Source organism: Lemur catta, chromosome 11 (genome assembly GCF_020740605.2).
Source record: "Lemur catta isolate mLemCat1 chromosome 11, mLemCat1.pri, whole genome shotgun sequence".
NCBI lineage: Eukaryota > Metazoa > Chordata > Mammalia > Primates > Lemuridae > Lemur > Lemur catta.
The window spans coordinates 11795927-11815482 of NC_059138.1; the positions used below are offsets into that span (position 1 = coordinate 11795927).

The 19556-nt window shown below is 44.2% G+C and overlaps 1 protein-coding gene across 2 annotated transcripts in view; it reads left to right on the forward strand.

The window, feature by feature from the left end:
• DENND2A (DENN domain containing 2A) overlaps positions 1–19556 on the forward strand; it is a 90278-nt gene that overhangs the window by 42832 nt on the left and 27890 nt on the right. For both annotated transcript variants that reach the window (XR_006738302.1, XM_045565270.1), the window contains exons 4-9: positions 2202–2329; positions 5174–5295; positions 11598–11798; positions 16760–16853; positions 17321–17371; positions 18498–18685. Coding sequence is in view for 1 of the 2 variants with exons in the window: in XM_045565270.1 (XP_045421226.1) it covers positions 2202–2329; positions 5174–5295; positions 11598–11798; positions 16760–16853; positions 17321–17371; positions 18498–18685 (784 nt within the window). In the remaining variant the exon portion in view is untranslated. The remainder of the gene's footprint in view (positions 1–2201; positions 2330–5173; positions 5296–11597; positions 11799–16759; positions 16854–17320; positions 17372–18497; positions 18686–19556) is intronic.

The window sequence follows — 19556 nt, forward strand, 5'->3', positions numbered from 1 at the left end:
TTGCAGCAACTCGTTCTTTTTCAGCACTTTACTTAACACAGTTTATATGTGTTTGTACATGTGCTGCTTGAATGTCTGTCTTCTTCCCTAGAATGTAAGCTCTGTGAGACAGGGATTCTCCTTATTTGTTGAACCCTGAGCACGGTGCCTCCACATAGTGAATGTTTAATGTAAAATACTTGCTACATAATCCATAAATAGCACCATGACAGTAACAGTAAGAGCTAACATTTGTCGACTGCTTATGATGTGCCAAAGACTATGATAAACACTTTACATTCTCTTTTCTGTTCTTTGTACAATCCTATGAGAAAATTACAGATGTTCCTTGACTTATGCTGGGATTGTATCCCATAAACCTATTGTAAGTTGAAAATATCATGAGTTGAAAATGCATTTAATACACCTAACCTACCAAACATCATAGTTGGGAAAAATCATCTAACACAAGGCCTATTTTTTGTTAAAGTATTGAATATCTCATGGAATATATTCAATACTGTACTGAAAGTGAAAAACAGAGTGGTTGTATGGGTACTTGAAGTACAGTTTCTACTGAATATTTTGTCGCTTTTGCACCATCGTAAAGTCAAAAAATCATAAGTCAAACCATGGCAATTTGGGGACTGTCTGTACTATTAGACAAAAAAGGACCCTGAGTTTCAGCCCACTTAAGTAGTTCATCTAAGGTTAAAGGGCTTGTGAATAAGGATCTGAGACCTATATCCAGGTTTGTCTTAATCCTAGAGCTACTATAAGGGTATCTTCCCCAGGGGCTGAAAAGATTTGGGAATGTAGATGAAGAAACAAAGACACTTGTACATTTCTAAGTAGTCAGCTAGAATTATTTACTATCTAGCATGTGCAGAACACTGCTAGACATGTGTGAAGAAAATAAGAAAGAAGAGCCATGATTTATGAGCCATGGGGAGGGAGGGTTGTGACCATCTGGTCCCTATACGAAAAGTGAGGGGCCAGGACTAAGTCAAGGCCACCTTGGGGGACATGCCCTGTTTAATACAGGCAGACTGCATGCTCACCTAAATGCCATTCAAAGAAGGCTCAGGCATGTTTAAAAGAAATTCTGGGCTGCTTGAGGGTAGAAAGTGAACCCCCAGAGCCTGAGTGGGCAAGGCTGTTCTGCCCCAATCAGGGGACAAAGTTGTGGGTTACTTTGGAGAAGGGTAGGGAGAAAGGAAAGAAAAAGGTGGGAGGTGATGTGAATGGGTGACATGGCTGAAGTTTTGTGTGATTTGTAGTGTGACGTACCACATGACTTTCCAAATGTTCAGTAAAGTTTTTAAAAATTGTAGAAACCTTTTAATGATAAAAAGCCATAGAGTGTGCCAGGCTGTGGAATGAGACCCAGCCACATTTGCACCGCTCTCCGATGGGAAGGGTGGAGTGTCTCAGGGTGGGTTTCATATTGATAGGTGAGAGGAAGAGGGAGGGGCCCAGGCCTCTGGTCCGCTCTGAACTCACCCTCACTGCTTCTCTGATTGTAAACCTTGTAGAAAATTCTGGCCAGGTTCGGTGGCTCACACCTATAATCTTAGCACTCTGGAAGGCCAAAGCAGGAGGATTGCTTGAGATCAGGAGTTCGAGACCAGCCTGAGCAAGACTGAGACCCCTGTCTCTACAAAAAATAGAAAAATTAGCTGGGCACATGGTGGCACATGCTTGTAGTCCCTCATACTCAGGAAGCTGAGGCAGGGGGACTACTTGAGCCCACCAGGAGTTTGAGTTTGCAGTAAACTATGATGACACCGCTGCACTCTAACCAGGGGGACAGAGCAAGACTCTGTCTCCAAAAGAAAAAAAACAAAAAAAAAAAGAAACCTTGTGGAAAATTTGAAAAGTCCAGAAAATTCATAATGAAGAAAAGTCACCAGCCATCCCTCAGTCTTGAGATAGCGGCTGTGTATTTCACTTCCTTTCCTTCTTTTTATTTTCTATCTATATGTTTACAAAGTTGGGATTGTGTTTTTTATGTATACTTTACTATTTTCACTTAATGTAATAGCATGAACATTCTTGTAAGTAAAGGCCATGTCTCTTATTCATGGATTTCATACCTTTTACAAAAAGTAGAGTTGATTTCAGTAATAGAAGTTTTTCTAAGAACAACACATTTTTTTGTTATGTATTCTCGGAGCAGCCTAATTTGATTCGATTTCTTTGTTTTTTCGTGCACAACCCAGAAAGTCTTATGAGTTTGAAGACTTACTGCAGTCTTCCTCTGAGAACAGCAGGGTGGACTGGTATGCGCAGACTAAGTTGGGACTCACACGCACTTTATCGGAGGAGAACGTCTATGAAGACATTCTAGGTAAGAGGTCAAAATGTCTGTTTGTCGGCCAGGCGCGGTGGCTCACGCCTGTAATCCTAGCACTCTGGGAGGCTGAGGCAGGTGGATTGCTCAAGGTCAGGAGTTCCAGACCAGCCTGAGCAAGAGCGAGACCCCGTCTCTACTATAAATAGAAACAAATTATCTGGCCAACTAAGAATATATATAGAAAAAAAAATTAGCCGGGCATGGTGGCGCATGTCTGTAGTCCCAGCTACTCGGGAGGCTGAGGCAGTAGGATCGGTTAAGCCCAGGAGTTTGAGGTTGCCGTGAGCTAGGCTGACGCCACGGCACTCACTCTAGCCCGGGCAACAGAGTGAGACTCTGTCTCAAAAAAAAAAAAAAAAAATGTCTGTTTGTGGGTCTGCGTCTGTCTGTGAGAAAGGAGGCAAGGGAATAGGGCTGGCTGCTTAAAACACACATACACCCAAACACTCGAAGACCAGTGTGTACTCAAATGAGTGACAGAGCACAAGAGTGAACCTCACAGGATAAGGGAAAGAACATGGGGCTGGAGGGGAAGAAGGGCTGGTGCTGAGCAGCCAAGGAGATGGCGTGGCACAGCAAGAAATGTGGTGCCTGGAGTCTCGAGATCCAGAATCGAATCTTGCCTCTGCTGTTTATTAGCTGTATGACACTGAGTTGGTGGCTTAACTTCTCTGAACTTCAATTCTCTCATCTTTATAATGAGAATGATGATAGCTACCCTGCAGGGTTGCTTAAGGACTGGATAGAACCGGCCAGGCATGGTGGCTCACGCCTGTAATCCTAGCATTCTGGGAGGCCAAGGCAGGAGGATCGCTTGAGCTCAGGAATTTGAGACCAGCCTGAGCAAGAGTGAGACCTTATCTCTACTAAAAATAGAAAATTTAGCCAGGCGTCATGGTATATGCCAGTAGTCCCAGTTACTTGGGAGGCTGAGGCAAGAGGATCACTTGAGTCCAGAAGTTTGAGGTTGCTGTGAGCTGTGATAACGACACAGCACTCTACTCAGAACAACAAAGTGAGACTCTGTCTCAAAAAAAAAGGACTGGACAGAATAGTATGTCAAGTACCTGGTTTATAACAGATGCTCAGTGGATTGTAGGGAAAGAAAACATACAGACCAGCAAGCATACTCTTTCAGTAACTGTAGGAGTGTGGCACTAACAGGGCATCAAAATACAGACTAAATGAATGTCTGTTGTTAAAAAGTAACTTTGGCCTAGTTCTAAAGAATCCTTTCAGATTCCAAAGTGGGACTCAGATTCACAGAGTTTGTTTGGTGAGTTCAACAATCTTCTGGGGGGCTTGGCACAGTGGCTCACACCTGCAAACCCAGCACTCTGGGAGGCCGAGGCAGGAGGATCACTTGAGGTCAGGAGTTCGAGACCAACCTGAGCTAGAGGGAGACCCCATCTTTACAAAAAATAGGAAAAAAGTAGCTGTAGTCCCAGCTACTCAGAAGTCTGAGGCAGGAGGATCACTTGACCCCAGGAATGTGAGAGTGCAGTGAACTATGATGATGCCACTGCACTCAAGCTGGGGAGACAGAGCGAGATCCTGTCTCCAAAAAATTTTAAAAAGTAAAAACATCTTTGGGGAAGATCATGGTTTCAGTGAAGTGTGAGCTCACACTGGTGTCTGCTTATGGTGGGGTAGGGGGTGGGGGAAAAAACAAGCTGATAAGAGGGAGAAACTGGCCAGGTTTGGCTCACACCTATAATCCCAACACTCTGGGAGGCTGAGGCGGGAGGATCGCTTGAGCTCAGGAGTTCAAGACCAGCCTGAGCAACCCTGTCCCTACTAAAAATAGAAAAAATTAACCAGGTGTGGTGCCGGCTACTCAGGAGGCTGAGGCAGGAGGATCACTTGAGCCCAGGAATTTGAGATTGCTGTGAGCTATGATGATGTAACTGCACTTTAGCCAGGGCAACAGAGCAAGACTCTGTCTCAAAAAAAAAGAGGGAGAAACCCACACGTGTGTGCAGGCGAGAGGGAGTGCGGTTATACACAGATATGCCCGCATGCAGTCATCAATAGCAGAAAAAACCCATGCAGGGAGGAAATAAAAGACTCAGGAAAGGGCATATGCTTAGCTGAGCTATTTGAACTGAACCATAGATTATTTGAACTGCAGTGTCCAGGTTGGGTTCCTGCCGAAGCAGCAGGCTTCCCAAACCTAAGATGGGTATGAGATCTGGACTGGTCTCAGCAGTGACTGCCTAATAGGACGCTTTCAGTTACAAGGAACAGAAAACCCACCTGAAACAACAAAGGGAGTTTGTTGGCTCGTATGACCAGAGCTGGCTCTTCCTTCCTCTGTTTCTTATCTCAGGTTAGCTCCATTCTCAGTAGGCTTCCCATGAATCCCACGATAGTGTCATCAGCTCCCTGGAATCTGTACCTTCCACAGATTGCACAGGGGGGGAAGTGGGGGGAGGCTGTGCAAGTCCCAGCAAAAATCTTGAGATTCCCCCTAAGCAGACCAGCTTAGGTCCCTTGTTCACCTTTGGAGTCCAGGAATACCATGCAGTGATTGCCTTAGGCTTAAGATAAGAGCCTTTCCCTGTACTGGTCACTGAGGGAGGGATTTGGGGTACTCAGACTGGCTAAAGCCCTGAAACTGAGAATGGAGTTAATCTCATATGGAGACTAATGGGGAGATGGGGAGTTAACTATATGAAATCAGAGTCTGTTGCCAAGAGGAAGGGTGAATAGATAGCAAAACAACAGACATCCCCACAAGGACTAATGCAGGAGAGGCCAAGATGTTAGCCTCAATGTTCTGAAAAGGAAAACTTCCACAGTATTCTCACATTCCTGACCTATTGTCTTCGACCACAGATCCACCAGTGAAGGAAAACCCTTATGAGGACATCGAGTTACATGGTCGCTGCCTGGGGAAGAAGTGCGTCTTGACCTTTCCTGGTTCTCCCACCTCTTCAATCCCTGACACACCCACCAAGGTATGAGTCCCCAGGGGAGCAGTGGCAGAACAAGGGGGCACAGTGGACTTGAGTACTCTGGAGTCCCAACTTGCACTGGAATTCCAGGCCACCCTCCCAGCCAGGCTCCTGCATTTGTACATCTGCTACCTGCCTGGTCTCCCTGCCTCTGGTTCTCCTGGAACCTCTCTGCTCAGCAAAGTTTCCTAAGATACCATTTGAGTTTTTGGCTCAGAATCTCCTCAAGCTGGGTAAATAAAGGGTGGTATATCCACACTCACACTATACAACTGTTAAGAAGAATGTCCTGACATAGAACAAACTCTCTAAGATACAAGACTGAAAGGCATGGTGTAGAACAGTGTTTGTATAGTATGCTACCATTTATGGGATTTTTAATGAAAAAAAAATATATGTAAACCCACGTTTGTATATGTACAAGAATATCTCTGTAAGGATACCTAAGAATGAATAACTGGGGACCTCAGTGGAGTTGTCTGAGTACCCTGAGGTCAGAGTAGAAGACTTTCTTTTTACAGAATATCCTTTTGGGCCAGGAATGGTAGCTCACACCTGTAATCCTAGCACTTTAGGAGGCTGAGGTGGGAGGATTGCTAGAGGTCAGAAGATCGAGACCAGCCTGAGCAAGAGTGACCTGTCTCTGCAAAAAATAGAAAAATTAGCCAGGCATGGTGGCGTGTACCTACAGTCCCAGCTACTCAGAAGACTGAGGCAGGAGCATCCCTTGAGCCAAGCGTTTGAGGTTGCAGTGAGCTATGATGATGCCATTGCACTCTAGCCCAGGCAAGAGTGAGACTCTATCTCAAAAAAAATATATATATATATATATCCTTTTGAACTTTCTGGAGTTTGTACGGTGTCCACATCGATAGCATTGTAACTGTATTCATGTACATGATAATGATTTCAACCCATTGCCTACAGGGCTGAGTTCTTGTTCTTTAGCCCAGCATTAAATATCCTTCATAACTGATCCCTGGGCATACATTGTTTCCTAATCCCCCCGCACTTCCTACATGTAAATGTTCCCCTCCAGCGAGAGCCTACAACTGCCCCTCTGATGTTACGGGCCTGGGATTGGCAAACTTTCTCTAAAGAGCCAGGGAGTAAATATTTTAGGCTTTGTGGGCCACATGGTCTCTATTGTAACTACTCAGCACGGCCATTATAGTGTGAAGCAGCCATAGACAATATGTAAACAAATGAGTGAGTATGGCTATGTTCCAATAAAACTTTTCTTAATGGACACTGATATTTGGATATTATATAATTTTCACTTGTCGTGAAATATTATTTGTTTTTCAGCTATTCAAAATGTGAAAATTATTCTTAACTCATGGCCTGTACAAAAACAAATGGTGGACCAGATGTGGCCCACAGGCCATAATTTGCTGACCCTGTTCTAGGCCATTTCTACCTTCATTTCACACCAAATTGTATGCTGCATTTATGACATCTCTTACACTGATGATCTGAGTTGTGATATAAGTTTTGTAATATATTTTAAAAGTGTCTCCCCAACTAGATTATAAATTCCTCAAGGTCAGAAAGTATATATTCTGTTTCTTTGTGTCTCCTGTAAGGCCGAATGTAGTTGTTCTACAATATTTAGTTTTTGAAAAAATTGTGGTAAATAAAGGAAGGTCAAATCCCTGTTGCAAATGTCAGTTTAAATCTCATGGGAAGGATCTTTTTCTGGCCTAAGAAAAGCACCATTTTCCTGTCTGAGCCCCCCAGAGCCTGCATTTGCTGGCAGGTGGGGGCATCTGTACCCGAGGCCTGCCCCCTGTGCTTGACGGTCCCAAAGGGAAGCTTCCTGAAGAGTTGAAGGTACGACCTATCCCAAATCAATTACTACAGCACTTGCCCAAACCTATTAACTGCCGTGTCTCTCCTCATGTGAAGAAGAGCATCATCATGAATAATCCATGATGACCAATAATTAGCAAACGGTTTCTCTTTGCCTTGGAAATGTGTTGTTTGTGTTTTCACTGGAATATGGATATCTTCAACATGTAGGAAATCCTTCATTTCCCATAGTGGATAAGCCTGACTTAGAAGAAGAAAGACATCTGTCACACCCAGTCTGCCCCCTTCCCATCCTGCCTGGCTCCCCGCTTTATGCAAACCTCTGGGGAACAATGAAAAACATCTGCCCAAAGCAGCTCTGCATTCAGAGCAGTGCTCTCCTCCCTCATACCAGAGAGTAAAGGCTTAACAACCCCTCTCTTCCTGTCCCTGGCAGGCTAGAGAAAACCTAGAGCCTCTGCCACTGAAGCAGCTAAGCCCAATAGGTGAGAATGTCAACAAGAACTTGAAGTCCAGGTAGCTGTCCTGAAGAAAGACAATCCAGTTGTCCGGCACACGTGTCTGATTGCCACTGGCACTTGCAGTCTGTCTGGGGCCTTTGCAGGTCATCAGTAGAATGTCGTGTCCATGTTCATTATTCTGCTCGCCCACATCTGGGTGTCTGATTTGTGCCCCTATTCTGGGGGATAGGTTCAGACTTAACCACTTCCTCCATTTAGCTCATCAAATATTCATTGAGCATCTGCAGCATCTGGGCTGCATCTGGGACTCTAGAATTTGCTGAAGCAGTCCCTCTGTGTCAAAGTCCTGTCCCAGCCATGGAAATGTCCTCAGCCATATTTGGGATGTTCGTTTCATTAGATCATGCCTAGTCCCAGTATATAGGGGAGTGTCAGGCTTTCAGAAAGGATCAGATGTGCCACTGGGGGCAGATGCTGCTGCTTGTGAACATGAAATGCAAGCTCCTGAAAAGGGACCATTTGCTTTTCTTGCTGCATGTCCCCCCCCACCCCTGCACCCAATTTCTTTACCTCATAACGCACAGGCAATGTAGCAGAACTAATTTTTATAGTTAAGGAAATCTGGGCTAATATGAGAAACACTTTTTTATGATTTGACACCTAAAGGGAAAATCTATTCTGACTAGCATTCTCTGGCTGCCTGTATGGCCCACCCACAGTCTCACACCAGCAGATCATGTGTCACTTAGCTGTGTCTACAGGAGGCAGTGTCTGGTCAAGTGTGTAGGTTCTGGAGCCTGACAGCCTCCGTGCAAAACCTGCCTGTGCCACTGCTGGCTGTGTGGCTGGGGCAAATGAGCTCATTTACAATACATGCCTCAGTTTCTTCATTGGTGAATGGGAGTAATAATAATAGTCTAGCCCTCTCAAGGGTCTTATGGAGATTAATCAAATTAATGCTCATAGACCACTTAGACTAGTGCCTGCAACATAATGAGTGTTGTTTATGTGTGTCTGCTAAATAGATAGAATTACACTTTTTGATATGTGTTCTTTTTTAAAATAACCTTTCTTTTTCCTGAAAATAAAACATTCTCATCATAAAAGTTTTTTAAATGCTGAAAAGTGTAATGAAGAATATAAAACTCATCCACGATTACGAATTGGGGAATTTTATTTTTCTTTATGCTCACCTCTGTTTTCTAATTTTTCTATAACAGATTGGTATCATGCATATGTGTATTTATGTGTATGTGTTTTAAAGGTCTTTTTACAAATTACATGTAATCCCAATACCCAGAGATGACCACTGTTAACACTTTGGTTTTTTGGGGTTTTTTTTTTTTCATATTTTCTTATGCACACTGTGTGTATATATGTGCTTGTGTGTATGTGTGTAGACATTAAGAAAAAGATTTTTTATCATATTCTATATGCGATTTTGATGCTTTTTAAATATTTATCATGAGTATTTCCTCATGTCATCAATTTTTTTTTTTTTAAGACAGAGTCTCACTCTGTCACCCTGCCTAGAGTGCAGTGGCATCAGCCTAGCTCACAGCAACCTCAAACTCCTGAGCTCGAATGATCCTCCTGCCTCAGCCTCCTGAGTAGCTGGGACTATAGGTGTACTTCACCATGCCCAGCTAATTTTTCTATTTTTAGCAGAGACGGGGGTCTCACTCTTGCTCAGGCTAGTCTCGAACTCCTGACCTCAAACGATCCACCCGCCTCAGCCTCCCAGAGTGCTAGGATTACAAGTGTGAGCCACCTCGCCCAGCCTGGAAAAAATAATTTTGATGAACATACCACAAAATAAGTTACTGATGGATTAATGAATAACGTGTGTTCAAAACAAACCAAAAAAATCCAGAAGAAAATGGCATTGAATATTTATTAAACCTCTAAAAGGAGATAGATTTTCTAGGCAAAGAAAGAAAAAATTAAATGCATCACAAAGGAAAAGATTAACAGATCTTCATATAAAAAGTTATGTGAAAAATTCCACATAACCAAAGTACAAATAAACCACACAGGCAAAGCACACTTGCAGCAAAACTGACCAGTAGTTAATATCTGTTCTGTATAGAGCTCATCCAAAATAATAAGAAAAACATTAGAATCCTAAAAGATAAATAGGCAAGAGTGGGCCAGGCATGGTGGCTCATGCCTGCAGTCCCAGCACTTTGGGAGGCCAAGCCTGGTGGATCGCTTGAGGGCAGGAGTTTGAGACCAGCTGAGCACCATGGTGAGACCCTATCTCTACAAAATATATTTTTAAATAAATTAGCCAGGCTTGGTGGCATGCGCCTGTAGTCCTAACTACTAGGGAGGCTGAGGCAGGAGGATCACTTGAGCCCAGGAGTTCGAGGCTGCAATGAGCTATGATTGCACTACTGCTCTCCAGCCTAGGCAGCACAGCAAGATCCCCATGTCAAAAAAAAAAGAAAGGCAAGAATGTAAACAATATACTGAAGAAAAATGCAGTTAGCACATTAAAGTATGAAAAACATCAATGTTGTAAGAGGAAGAAAGTGAGATAACATGTTGAAGGCTATTGACTATCAGATACTCTGCTAGGTGCTCTATATACCTTTACCTCATTTAGTTCATTCATTAGTTTAAAAAAGAAACTTTGCAATTATATAGTATCATAAAATGTGAATCCTGGAAATACCGCAAGTAAACACGGAGTCAAAGTGGTTCTTTTACTTTATTTTATTAATATTTCTTATTTTAATGAATAGTTAATACATTCATACATTTCAAAATTTAAGGAGTGCAAAAGATATACAGTGAAAAGTCTTCCTCTTGCCCCATCCCCGTTTCTCTTCTCCAGAGCAACCAATATTAATTAGTTTTTTGTGTGTTCTTTCAGAACTATTCTATGCATATGCCAGCAGAATAGCTCCTTAAAACACACACACACACACACACACACACTCTCTCCAGCATACTATACCAACTATTCTACACCTTGCTTTTTGTGTTTAATATACATTTTTTCACAGTTGCATAGTATTCCACTGTATGGATGTATCGTAACTTATTTGACCAGCCTCTACTGATGGACATTTAGTCCATTTCCAGTAGTTTGTGATCACAAACCATGTCACAATGTGCAATATACTTTGCAAATATAACTCTACTTGTACAATATAACATTGCACAAATATGATTATATCAGCAGGGTGAATTCCTAGAGGTGGAATTGCTGAGTCAAAAGATATATGCACTGTAATTTTGTTAGCTACTCCTAGAACTGTGCCAGTTTATATGTCTACCAACCTTGTATGACAGTGTGAAGTGACTTTTTCCCCTCACTTTTGTCAATGGATTCAGTTATCAAGTTTTCCTATCTTTGAATGAAAAATATTTCTTTATCAGAGTTTTGATTTTCTTTTCCCTTTTGATGGAAAGAATTTTTTGTATATCTAAGCATCACTGTATTTCCTTATCCATAAACTTTCTATTATTATCTTTTGCCTATTTTTCTTGTGAGTTGTTAGTCTTTTTCTCATTAATTTGTGGTATATATTAGGAAAAGAAGTTCTTTCCTGTGTTATGAGTTGTAAATTTTTTTAGCAAGCTTTCTGTTTGCCTTTTGACTTTAAAGAGGCTTATTTTAGAAATAAGATACTGAGGCTGAGAAGCCAAATTCCTTGTATAGGAGACACTCAGTGAACCAGTGGGAAAGTTAAAGCTAGATATAGGTTGTATAACTCCTAGTATATGTGTCTTGGATTATCAAAAAGCCTCATCTATAAAGTCTAGGGATTGAGCTAAGTAACATCCCACTTATCTAAAAAGAGAAACTGGATTAGGTGTACATCCTTTATCACACAAATTTTCCATAATTGGATGATAAGTGTTTATTGAGCACTTATTAGCATAAACAAACTCTGTGTACCCTGGGAACTTAGACCAGCTCCCCTTCTCAATTTCATGGTCTTCGTCACTGGCACCACCAGTTGTCTCCTGGTCAGTTCCCTCTGTATTTATTTATTCTTCTTTTCTCCCTTCCCCTCACAGCAGTCATTGTCCAAACCTGCTTTTTTCCGGCAAAATTCAGAGAGGAGGAACTTCAAACTGCTGGACACTAGGAAGCTGAGTCGGGATGGAACTGGGTCCCCTTCCAAAATCAGTCCCCCCTCCACTCCCAGCAGCCCTGATGACACGTTCTTTAACCTTGGAGACCCACAGAACGGCAGGAAGAAGAGAAAGATACCCAAGGTAATGCTTGCAACAAGCTTCAAGCTCAAACATGCACTCCCCTTATCTATGAAGGAAGGCTGCCGAGGAGTCCAGGTGGAGAGCAAATCACTGGGCCCTCTTCCACCTGTGTTGTCACAGGCCAGGTGGACACAGTGAAGCTAGCAGGCTGGAATATCTGGGCCTTTGTCCTAATAATTGCTGTGGTCCTGTAGCCCTCCTCTTAGCCATCCCTCTCCAGCCTTGGCTACCCTTCTGATCCCAGACAAGGTTTTCAATGCCCGTCCTCAAAAGGCCACAGCCCCTCCTTTATAGTCTCAAGAAGCAGAACTCCATCCATCATGCTCTGACCTGAAACTTGATCAACACCCATCACAGAGGCAGGTACCAGTCTGTGCTCTGAAGCAGCTCTTGTTAAAAACACATCTTCTGGCTCTTTGCAGACCAAGAGGTAACATATGCCCAAGGGCTGAGATATGCTTCCTTACCTGTCTCTGGTCGATTCAATTTCCTTTTGCTCAGTTCCAGCCCTACAGTGCTGGTCATTCTTCATTGACCAATTTGGTACTATAGGGGAGGCAAAATTTCTGCTCTGCCCTCTTAGGATCTCCAGCTGGGCCTAATTAAACTGATTTAAAACAGATGAACAGGAGAAATGCATATGAATTTTATTTACACGTACATGGAAGCCATCATGAGAAAAATGGAAGACCCCAAGATGTGACTAGGCCTAAGTACTCATATAGCAGGTTGGACAAAGAGTGGCAGTCATGGAGAAGTAACTGGGAAGATGAGGGTTAGTTTAACAAGGTTTGTACAGATTTCTCTTGGCCTAGACTCCCCATCTCTGGTGATATGAATGTTTCTTCCCTTCTAGTATAGGGAAGAAATCCCATCTTTTACATGGAAGTTTCATTTCCTGCTTTCAGGAAGAAAAGGGAAGTTAGAGCACCCTTCATGTACCAGCTGTTTCTCAAGTGCCTTTAGTTAAAAATAAAGCTTGGTAACCATTGATGTAATGGTTAAGGGCATAGTCTCTAGTTCCAGGATACTTTGGTGCAGATTGTAGCCTTGCCACTTACTAGCTTTGTGACCCTGGGCGAGTCATTTAACTTCTCTGTGTCCTGGTTCTCATTTGTGAAGTAGGAATGGCATTACTTGGGCTCCAAGCCAGTGACAAGTATACAAAAATAAAACAGCAGCAACAAAATCTTACTAAAACTGTTAATATAAAGATGAAGTACATAATTCTTCAAAGGAACTTTTAAAATACATGACCGATTATAGTCTGTTAGAAGTCTCATCCATCCTCAGTTTTATTGCTTGCTACTTAATATTAACCTAGGTTTACCCCACTCTTGAGTAATATGTTTCTTTCTTTCAAAATGCTCTGAATCTTTTACTTGAAATCAAAAGTCTTTGACTTCCATGTTTTGGAACTTTAAACCAATTGCCATCCCAAACCCCTGCTCTTGTGTTTATCTCTAGCAAGGACTTCATTGTCTACTTACAACCAGTCAGACAGTCTATTGGTTTTCGAGGCCCTTCTGGCAACATGGGGGCTTCCCTGATCTCTCCCTGCTTCAGCCCAAAGCGGGATGCATGTCCCAGAGGAGGCGGAAGCAAGAGAGAAGAGAACAGCCCTTCTGTGTTCTAGCAGTCCTGTACCTTCCTTGATGGGGCAGCTGGAACAGAGCAGTTCATGACATAGCCATGTGGCATCTTCATGAGTCATGAGGCACTGGGACACCTTTTGTTATCAGAAGCGCTCTCAGCATTTCACCAGCACGTGTCTCTCTCTCTCTCTCTCTCTCTCTCTTTCTCTCTCTCTCTCTCTCTGTCTCTCTCTCTCTCTCTCTCTCTGTCTATGGATGTCCTGAGAAATCCATTGTTTCGTTAGCAGCCGCCACAGACCCTGTTAGATACCAGATGACTCTGTCTGAAACAGACTATCTTTCAGATGAGATCATTTAAAACTTTAAAAAAGTTTCTAAAAGGGCCAATATTTCTTTCAGTACAGAACACTTCTAAAACAAAATTTATCTCCTGTTAAAGTACAATTATATGAAAGCATATTTAAAGTTTTCTCTCTGTATAAAACAAAATTTTAAATAAGAAAGGACTAAGATTTACTGACTAAAGTATATATGTAACTTTTGCTTATTCCATAGCCTGATTCAAAGTGAGAAAAACGTTCTTTGTTGCATTATTTATGGTGCTCACGGAGCACTTGTGAAGTGTCTTGTGTGTTAGTTGTTTCTGGATGCATCCTGGTCCTCCCTGCTGGGTTGTGAACTCCTAAGCACGGCTGCCATGCCCCATACATCCTTTCGGTCCTCACAGCTCCTAATAAAATCCCTTGCACGTAGTAGACACTTAGTATTCATTCAACAAATTCACGGCCAACAAACACTGGTTGAGCACCTGCTCTGTGCCAGGTGCTGCTCCAGCCCCAATGCATGCTGTGTCGGCAGGAAACAAAACTGACAGCTGGAGAGAGTGGGTGAGTGAGTCAGTCAGTCAGTTAAAAAAAGAAAAAAACTGATAAAAGTCCCTGCCCACGTGGAGCTTACATTCTAGCGTTTGTTATGTTTGAGTAAGTGGAAGGATGTAAACTGTATCATAACTGTCTTTCTCATTATTTTTGGATATGTTGGGGGAATATTCTGAGTGGGTTTAAAAATTTCCTCCTCCCCACCCAAAAACTTTTGACTAAGAACGCATTTATTTATGTTTTTTAAATTGTGGTGAAGTGTACATAACAAAGCTTACCATTTTTAACCATATTTAAGTGTACAGTTCAATGGCATTAAGTATGTTCACGGTGTTGTGTAACCATCACCACTATCCATCTTCATCAGCTTTTCATCTCCCCAAACAGAAACTCTGTACCCATTGAACAACTCCCCGTCTCCCAGCCCCTGATAAGCACCATTCTACTGTCTGTCCGTGAGTTTTATTACTCTGGTACTGCATGTAAGTGGAATCATACAGTATTTTCCTTTTGGGACTGGCTTATTTCACTTAGCATAGGTTGTAGCATGTGTCAGAATTTTCTTCCTTTTTAAGGTTGAATGATATTTCATTGTATGTATATGGCACATTTTGTTTATCCCTTTATCTGTGGAGGAACACTTGGGTTGTTTCTACCTTTTGGCTATTGTGAATAATGCTAGCAACTCATTTATACAGTGTCTGCTTCCACAGGAAATGGGTTAGCATTAATATCCCAGTAAAAAGGGTCAGTTCAGGAATTGAGTGCTGAAGGAGATGGCCATGGGGAGACCTTAATAATAAGCCCCCCTTCTCCCAGGTGGGGCCGGGGCTTCAAGCGCTCAGGCTCTGGTGAGCCAGTCTAGGGAGCTGATCAAAGGAGCGGGGGAAAGATGAGGATGGGAAACAGCTACTTCCCTGCACCTATTGCCTGGTTTGCAACAATGTATCCCCTGTCGTGTTTTTCCCGATGCTAGAAAGAATTCAAAACTTTTCAAGTCAGCTTACAAACATAGCTCCCCTTAAAAATCTCTAGTTTGTCTCAACTATGCAGGGGAAGACTTCCCTTTGTCTCCCAACCAGGTGTAACCCAGGCAGTTGCCACTCTTGAAAGAAACAAGTGATACTAGAAACACTATTGGGAAGTGACCCCAGGGGTTCCATCAAGAGATGGTTCTGCACAGTGTGGTGGCTCATGCCTATAATCCCAGTACTTTGGGAGGGCAAGGCAGGAGGTTTGCGTGAGGCTAGGACTTCTAAACCAGCCTGGGCAACGTAGCAAGACCCCATCTCTACAAAAAATGTTAAAAATTAGCTTGGTATGATGGTGTGTGCCTGTAGTCCCAGCTACTCTGGAGGCTGAGGCAGGAGGATCACTTGAGCCCAGGAGTTTGAGGTTGCTGTGCGCTATGATGACACCACCGCACTCTAGCCGGGGCAACAGAGCAAGACCCTGTCTCAAAACAAACAAACAAACAAAAAACATAGAGCTATATAGCTACAGTGTATGAAGTAATACAAATAATTTTGCAAGCCACACAGAGAATTAATTTTCGAGTTCCTCCATGTGTGGGATTCTGAATCACACATGCTATGAATATGTGTGCTTTGACTGCAAGCCCTGGGGGATCTAGCAAAGCAAAATATATAAATCCACACTCACCAGCTTCTCATGAAAGAAGAGGGAAAACAAACACATAGGAAACACCAAACTTTTTTGATCTTAAGCAATAAAAACATTTTCCTTTGAAACAAGTCTGCTTTCACGTGCGCAGCAGGGCAGGAGATGCCCTGGAAGACCAGGAGGGGCAGGGAATGGGGCTCTGGCTGTAGTGGTTGGGGGAGGCCTGGGATGTGTCACACGCCACAGCATCTTTGTGCACTTGCGCAGCACATGTGTGTACCCTGCGAGTACATGGAGGATCCGAGACGTGTGGAGTGCGTGTTCCTCTGCAGACAGGGCAGCATGCTCGGTGCGTGGCACCAGTCCCTGCAGTCCCCAGCTAGGGCTCAGGAGCTGCTCTGATCCCTGTTCCCAACCCACTCAGGGCTGTTTCAACATTCTTTGGAACTGTTCCCACGAATGGGGTCCTGTCTGGGAACTTTTTTTTCTGTCTCTTCCTTTTTCTTGTTTTGGGAGCAAAAGCTCCTTCCCAAGCTACAGTGACATTGCAGTGTCAGAGGGAAAGCAGCCCTCACGTCATGAGCTGATGGAGTCGCCTCCTGCGTGTCTCAGCTGGTTGCCTTAGTATATTTAGACAACGTCCCCCAGGGCAGTGAGCCCAGCAGCCTCCCGTAGTTTTCTTGACAGTCACGTTCCTCTGTGGCAGAAAAGAATGATTGAAAGACTCTGTGAGCCAGTGGCAGGTGTCCCCCGCTCCCCGTTCCCTGGCCCTCCATCATCCCAGGAGGAAATGGGCAGCCAGGGAAGCCCAGCTGCACGTGGGGTGGGGGCTGCTAACACTGGCTGTTTTCCTGGTGTCTGGCAGCTGGTGTTGCGGATCAATGCCATTTATGAGGCCCGGAGAGGAAAGAAACGGGTGAAGAGGCTGTCCCAGTCCACGGAGAGCAACTCAGGAAAAGGTAGAACCCCGATGCTGCCATCCCTCCTCCCCCAAGAATCTGAAAAGAGATTCTCCCTAGAATTTGCTTTTTGGTAGTTCTGTTTGGCTCACCAAGGAGGAGATCAAGTTGGTGCTTTGTAAATGTCTCTCCCTGTCCCGGGGCAGTGGAAGAGCAGGAGCTCCAGCTGGGACGCGTGTCCTCTGCCTCCCTTTCCTTGTCCTCCATCAAACGTGACTGTGGGAGCAGGCCTCCTTGCTTAGCATACATCAGAGGGGCAGGATCATTTGCTGCAGGTACCATCTTAACTAGAGCCAAATCAATTTGGAAATACATCGAGTTGGACAGTCATAATTTGTCCATTATATTGAAATAGACAACAAAACATCCCTTCTGAACTAGAAATTTGGATTTGTGCTACTACATAGAAAGAGTTTCCTGCATTAGAAGAACTCACATTTGCAATTTTCTTCCTTATTTTCGTCTAGTGACAGATGAGAACAGTGAGTCTGACAGTGACACAGAGGAGAAGCTGAAAGGTGAGAAGACCCATTGCTGTGCCGGGCGCAGGCAGGTGACTTGGAGGCTACAAAGATGGCCCCTCCTTAGCGTCCCGCCCAAGTTTGCTGGGCAAGGCATGGATGTCTGAGAGGAGGGTGTGGCCCACGAGGTGCTCAGGGGCAGGTCATGAGCATGACCAGAGTGACACTATGCAGTCACCGAGCCTCCCACTCAGCTCCAGAGAGCCAGGCTGGCTATCATAACTGCAGCAGCCCCCACTCCGAAGCCTCTCCCCCACATCCTGAGTATTTTCCATACTCTGAGGCACGACGCTACATGCCCAGGGCTCCAGACACCGGGGTTCTTGCCCCACTTCGGTTCAAATTGCTGGGTAATATGGAGGAAATCACTTAAGATCCAAGGCCTCTAGTTCCTTATCTGTCAGATGAAGTTGTTGAAATAATTGGTCCCTGTGGGTCTAAAATCAGTGATCTAGGTCTAGGCTTTAGTGAGTTTTCCGAAACTTTTCAGACCCCAGGGAGAAGCCAAAGATAGCAAGTCCTGGGTTGCTGAGTGAGGCCACAGGAGCCTGTCTGCTCGGTGACCCTGCCACGTTCACCCCTCACACCCAGCTGCTCCCTGGCCCACCTCGAGAATGAAGCGCATCAGTGTCCATTGCAGAGTTGATGGCAGGAGAGGAGGTGGGCAGAGTCCCTGAGTAAGTCACATGGAATGTCTGCAAAGCTCCCAGCTCCGAAAGCTGCATGCCCTGGATTCTGTCGCATGACACAGACTGAAAGATGAGGGAACTTAGCAAGGGGAGGAGCCAGTGTCCCCACCCCATTGGGCAGATGGAGGCAAGGGCTCCTTGAGCCTCTGCCCAGAGGCCCAACAGCAAGACCATGGCCAAGCAGAATCCCCACAGTGCCAGGCTCCTGAACCCTGATGGTCCGCAAGCCTATCAAATGTTGTTCCTCCCAGAAATTTGGCAAGAATCCCAAATAAAGAGTTTTCTACTAATTTGTTAGATGTAGAAACATGTTTTGGGTTTAGGAAAAAGTACTTGAGCTGGGAGTTACGTAACCTGTTGCAGCTCTGTGTGCAATTCCGCACTGGCCAGTGAGTCACTGCAGGCTCTTGGTCTCTCTCTCTCTCTCCCTCCAGCTCACAGCCAACGCCTGGTCAATGTGAAGTCCCGCCTGAAGCAGGCGCCTCGGTACCCGTCCCTTGACCGGGAGCTCATCGAGTACCAGGAGAGGCAGCTCTTCGAGTACTTTGTGGTCGTGTCTTTGCACAAGAAGCAGGCCGGGGCTGCCTACGTGCCAGAACTCACCCAGCAGTTCCCGCTGAAGGTACAGGGGCCCTGCAGCATTCTAGCCCTAACCTTGCTGGGACTCAGGGATTCAGGGGGGCGGGAGAGTCTGAGGAACACCTAGTGTCTAGAACGTGGAAAACAGGTCCTAATTAGGGCATATCAAATGAAACAACAGCTGCTGCTGGAGAGTTTGGGAGGTATTAGGAGGAGAGATTCAGGGATTCAAAGTATGGGCAGGTATTGTTTCTCACTTCCTGTGGTCACTGTGCGAACTGCTAGCCCTCCAAACTGGCACTCACCTTTCTCTAGCTGCCCCACCTCTAACAAATGATCCCTTGAAAACCCCATTGCCATGGATATGCCCAGATGTGGGGGGACTGCCCCATGGATAAGAGTGGCTGATGGCTATGCTCATACTGACTCACAACCTAGGGAGAACCCCAACGCATGAAGGACTGTGGTGTTGTCCTGTTCATTGCCTCTGGGGCCTGGCAGAGTACTGGTCACATGGCAATACTTAATCGGTGTTCCTGGAATAAAGGCATTGGTTCATAAGTTAGTTACTATCCAGTGTTTATAGTTTCCAGCCTAGAGTCTCCACACCCTTAGACACCCACGTTAAAACTTTTTTTAGGTGGAAAATTGCATAGTCACCGTCAAAAAGGAGACTAATCCAGAAGTGTATGAGGAAAGAAATCACCTATAATCTCACTACAGAGATCATTACTGTCAACGTTTTGTTTTGTTTTCTTCCAGTCTTTTCTCACAGTATAATTTTCTTACAAAACTGGGATCATACATTGTATGATTTTTGTCTCATGTTTCATTTACTGTTCTGTAAACCTATCATTATTTATAAAAATAATAAAAATTCTAAAACAACATTTTTCAAGTTACATGATGCTCCA